Below are 1524 nucleotides of genomic sequence, written 5' to 3' on the forward strand. Positions count from 1 at the left end.
CGGCGATTTATAAAATTGCGAATAACGATGATGCAGGAATCGGTGCTCAAATAGTGAGCCAACCCCAAGTGTACGGCTCTCACAGTCATACACGTAAATAGAGCGACCCACCTCTTCTCGGTACTGCGTCGATTGATAACGGTTACCGGGCCAAAATAATCCCGACCCGTATAACTAAACGGCCTTACGTACGGCGTAAGTCTGTCGACAGGCAATGGTCCCATCAGTGGTGCTTCCGGTTTGGCTTTGTTTAGGCGGCAAACTGTGCAACTTGCTATCACTCCGCGCAACAAGTGTCGTAATCGAGGGATCCAATATTTGCGACGAATTTCGCATATAGTTGCTTCTGAGTTCTGATGACACATTATACTATGGTAGTGCGCTGCGACGAGTCTTGTCTAATCGTGATTCGATGGTAATATGACGGGTCTTCTCGAACTTATCGGAAGCCAACTGGCATTATCTATGCGACCTTTTACGCGGAGAATGCCTTCCTCGTCTATATACGGCGAGAGCTGTAGAAGCGTGCTAGTGCGTGCGATGTTTTGATTGCTCTCAATCTGCTGGATCTCTGTAGCGAATGCTTCGCGTTGAACGAGTCGGCATAGTATTCCCTTGGCGAACTCTATTTCTCGTGCAGTCAGGCCGAAACATTGATCTTGCTGAATATTGCGGCGGCAAGTATTTATGAAACGTAAAACCCAGGCCGCGACTCTTGCTAATTTGTTGAAAGTAGAAAACCGTTTAAATTCAAATAAATTAAGGTTCACGATTACCAAAACGTGTTTAGGGCGAAGTTCTTCATCAGGCTCGTCGGTATTGCATACAGTAGGATCATCAGTAGGCCAAGTGTGCTGCGGTTGCTGTAGGAATGGTGGACCACGCGACCAACGGGCTGTTGGTCCAAGCTCCAGACGATTGTTCATTCGCGTGGCTTCGTCGGCAACGTTTAGTGCTGTAGGTAGCCACTTCCAACTTGAAACATTTGTGGCAGCCAATATCTCGGCCACTCTGTGTTGCACAAATGGTTTGTAGCGCCTATGCTCACTCCTTATCCACCGAATAACCGCAGTTGAGTCGCTCCACAGAATACAGCGTTCAAAGTCGACCGAGTGCTCATCGCGTATGCAACTCAATATGCGGGTTCCCAATACGCCCGCTTGGAGTTCAAGTCGAGGCACTGTTAGTGGCTTCATTGGAGCGCATTTAGATTTTGCGCTGATAAATGAAACTTCGATTTCGCCATTTACATTTTCAGCCCTCCAGTAAGCGACGGCGGCAAAGGCGTCCTCACTGGCGTCAACAAAAACGTGAAGCTGCAGCGTTTTCGGTGTACCATTTCGGAAATAACAGCGAGGAATGACATACTCGTTGACCACTGCCAGTTGACGCCGTCATTTCTCCCATACAGCGTTGATTTCGTTTGGCAACGGCTCATCCCAACGAACGTTTTGCTTCCACACCTCGCGCATGATTAGTTTTGCTCCGATGACGAGGTTACTTAAGAATCCCAGAGGATCAAAA

General features: G+C 48.2%; 1 protein-coding gene across 1 annotated transcript; it reads right to left on the reverse strand.

Annotated features, from left to right (window-relative positions):
- Positions 1 to 398: 398 nt before the first annotated feature.
- Positions 399 to 1196, reverse strand: LOC108367779 (uncharacterized). The gene has a single exon (XM_017622474.1). It carries the CDS (start codon positions 1194 to 1196, stop codon positions 399 to 401), a length of 798 nt encoding a protein of 265 aa, XP_017477963.1.
- Positions 1197 to 1524: the final 328 nt, after the last annotated feature.

The sequence above is a fragment of the Rhagoletis zephyria genome, unplaced genomic scaffold (genome assembly GCF_001687245.7).
Source record: "Rhagoletis zephyria isolate East Lansing unplaced genomic scaffold, Rhagoletis_zephyria_1.1 Rzeph_scaffold_02812, whole genome shotgun sequence".
NCBI classification, from domain to species: domain Eukaryota; kingdom Metazoa; phylum Arthropoda; class Insecta; order Diptera; family Tephritidae; genus Rhagoletis; species Rhagoletis zephyria.